Here is a 3386-nt window from a genome sequence, read left to right as displayed (position 1 = left end):
CCTTGATATATAACTACGTTTGAATTTATTAATTAACCCAATAAATTAATAATTCATGACATCATGTGAGATCCCTCGCTTAAATATTAGATACTTCATAGTTTATAAAACCCACATAAAATATGATAGTGCATATGAACACCTCCAATTCTCATATTCGATCACTCTAACAGGCTCATGCTTGCAGAGATTATTGCATTCTTTCCAAACCAATTAGTTTCCATGTTTTTTATTTAATTTTTTTGTTGTGGTTTCAGTATGAATTGTTAAGTCATGTTGTCTATCTTTTTTCTTTTTCGTTTTTTGTCGGTAGTCATATTGTTTTTCAGGAAAAAAGAAAAAGAAAAAGTGTGATTAGTATTTATTATGTTAACCTTGCCTAGCTGCTATCAAAGAATCGTCTAGAACTGGATTAAGAATTGAGGAAAAAAAAAAAAAAACGACCGGAAGATTATTATTCTAAGGGCTTGTTTGGTAGATTGTAATAAACCTTGTAATATAATAATTATTCATATAATTTAATCGTTTGGTAATGTTTTTATTATAAAGAATAGTCATTCTTTATGAATAGTTATTCTTCAAAATAAGGAATAATTATTCTTCTCTAATAGGTTGTAATAACTATTCATTAGTAGGTACAATAATTTCTAAAATTAATGTATTTCCAAATAAACAAATTTTCCATATATATGTAACAATTATTAAAATAAAAATCATAAAAAATAACTCATCTCTCTTTCAAATTTATGAAATATTATTTCTAAGGAAATATAATTGTATGAGTAAGATATTTCTTAAAATAAATTTTAAGTTTTATTCTAATGTTACAACTTATAACCAAACTTATGAATAAGTTTAGTTATTTCATTATATCACATTTTATTCTTAGTAATAAAGATTACAATTCCTGTTATAATCCTCATTCAGTGTACCAAACGTGCCCTAAGGCTTCATTTGGAAGTTCATAAAGAATTTGAAAGGTATAATCATGAAGGAATGGAAATGAATGGAATAGAATGCAGTGCATTTACGTAAGGGAAATGAATGAATAGAATATAAATAACCTTATCTAGGAGTACCGCAGAGAGAAATGAATAGAATAATTTCATGACAATATTTTAAAATAAAAGCTTGAATATATAGGGGTAATTTTTAGGGTTTTAGTAAAAAATTCAATAAATATGATTCGATTTCCTCCAATTCCTCTCAATTTTTGGAAGAATGAAAATTTGAGGTTTTAAGATAATAGAGAGGAATGAGTGTTCTTTCCTACTTAAATTAATTTTCCATTTCCTTCATTAAAAATCCCAAATAATGGAAGAAAAGAATATTCTAAAAATTACTCGTTTTATTCTTTTCTATTCCATCCTCTCCTTCCAAATGAGGGCTAAGTTGGAGGGGATACACTAATTATTAATTTCATAATCATCAAATTAATTTTTAGATGAGGATATGAAAGGCCATTTTCTTGCCAAGTAACATTGACATTATGTTCTAGAATCTACATCTCTTCCAACCAAATGAACAATCCCAAAATCATCCATCAAAAATTGTCACTAAGTTGGAGACATAGTAAGTTATTGTGTTGATAAAGTGCTTAGGCATCCTAGATGAGAGAAGAAGAAAGAAGGTTAAATACTGGAAAAAAAAATTATAAATATTACTCAATAAGTGAACTCTGTAGTCTGCACTGATTAAAAAAAAAGTGAACTCTGTAATTGGCTCTTTTATTTCTTTTGATCTTTGTTTTCTTCTTTCTCTTCCTCTTTCTCCTCTTCTTTATCAGGACCAACAGATACTAATTCTATTTTTCCTATCTTCTTCAGTTTTTTAGCTATTGCAATTGCGTCCGTCTCCCCTGTAATGGTCAGCAACTGCTCATTTAGATTAGCTTCTATCGAATTTACTCCTGTGGACCATGAAACCCAGTTGCAAATATGTTAGTAAATTAGAACAATGATGCTGATATTAGAGTTTCACAATGTAACGATCAACATTAATACAACCTTCATTAAGCAAATACTATAAGAAATCACCTATACCAAGAACTAGATTAAATTTTACAATTTATCCTCTAAATGGTTCAACTCTAGCATCATTTCTTAAGGTTGAACTCCACCCAACTAGCTATTTCTATTATTAATATGGATGCCGTGATAAATTTGAACAATATTCATATATTTAGTTTTTGTTTGATTGTGGATTTTAGTTAGCTCAACTAATAAAATTTGACGTTATAAAGTTTGTAAAATAATTTGTGTTTTTAGCATTTGCTCACACTCATATGATTGAATAAATTGAAGTAAATATATTCTACAAATATCATTAAGGGACTTGAAGCAAATAAATGCTACAAGAAGAGGTTTTGACTACCATAAACATCAGCTACAGCCTGCATGGCTTTCTTCTTTGTCTTCTCATCATTCATAGTCATGATTTTGAAAACTATCTTCTACAAAATTTAAATGCAATTGAACAACATATCAGAACTGCAGTAACAGCAAATAAAACATAACAGCAAAATTTGGAAGAAGATCAAAGACTTGATTGACATTGCCTGAGCCATTAGAAGAAGTCGTTAATAAGAAATTCAAAAAGGAACACAAGAGACTTAATTTGTAACACTTGCATTGCAGGTCATGATGAGTGGTAAGGGTCCATATTTATATAGCAGTCGTAGTGGCTTATGTAATTAACGCTGTATTGGCCACTACTTCAAATTGGTGTCTTTTTCTTGTTTCCATTAATTAGATTCTGCCCTCAATTCATGATGGAGGAAAAAGATCCCACTTAGTTGATAACCTTTTCTTCCTCTGTATCCAAAAAACATTGTTTGATTATAATACACATCTAGTCATTTTCTTAAGCATAATTTTATATAAGTCATGCGATTGTGTGCCCTTAGAGCAAATGTTAATAACCTATATTTAAAAAGTTTTAACATTATTTTTATGAGAAATATTAAAACCTATCAACAAAATTAATTGCTTTGTCATTTTCTCATAAAATATTTCTAAAAATAGTTCATAAACCAATACCTTTAGAACATTCATTAACATTTCCCTAATTTTATATACTTCTTTAATCTAATGCTGTAATGCATCTTCAAGCATGGCTAAACAACTATAAACAATAGGAAATGTTAAAGGATGCTTTAAGGCATTAATTTAAAAATTATTTTTAGAAATATTTTATGAAAAAAATAATTAAATAATTAATTTTTTTTAATAGTTTTTTATATTTCCAATAAAAGTTGTGTCAAAACTTTCCTAATATAGTTTATTAACAATTGTCTTAAGAATACCTGTTAACATAATCCATAAACAACAATTTTTTGTTATTTAAACACCAAAATACGTATTTCTACAACATTTTTTCACCCACAT

General features: G+C 27.8%; 1 protein-coding gene across 1 annotated transcript; it reads right to left on the bottom strand.

Annotated features, from left to right (window-relative positions):
- Nucleotides 1-1505: 1505 nt before the first annotated feature.
- LOC126709984 (heavy metal-associated isoprenylated plant protein 12-like) lies at nucleotides 1506-2437 on the bottom strand. Its single transcript, XM_050410365.1, has 2 exons — nucleotides 2374-2437; nucleotides 1506-1909 (listed from the first exon to the last, which is right to left on the bottom strand). Exons 1-2 carry the CDS (start codon nucleotides 2432-2434, stop codon nucleotides 1728-1730), a joined length of 243 nt encoding a protein of 80 aa, XP_050266322.1. The 5' UTR covers nucleotides 2435-2437; the 3' UTR covers nucleotides 1506-1727.
- Between the last annotated feature and the right edge of the window lie 949 nt (nucleotides 2438-3386).

The sequence above is a fragment of the Quercus robur genome, chromosome 12 (assembly GCF_932294415.1).
Source record: "Quercus robur chromosome 12, dhQueRobu3.1, whole genome shotgun sequence".
Lineage (NCBI taxonomy): Eukaryota > Viridiplantae > Streptophyta > Magnoliopsida > Fagales > Fagaceae > Quercus > Quercus robur.
Note: the sequence above shows the minus strand (reverse complement) of the source record. Positions and strands in the feature narration are given on the sequence as shown.

Excerpts from the sequence above, each read along its gene's own strand:
- LOC126709984 (XM_050410365.1), bottom strand. The coding sequence starts at position 2,434 with ATGACTATGAATGATGAGAAGACAAAGAAGAAAGCCATGCAGGCTGTA. Across the intron at positions 1,910-2,373 it reads GGCTGTAGCTGATGTTTATG|GAGTAAATTCGATAGAAGCT; the intron begins GTAGTCAAAACC and ends CATGGTCCACAG.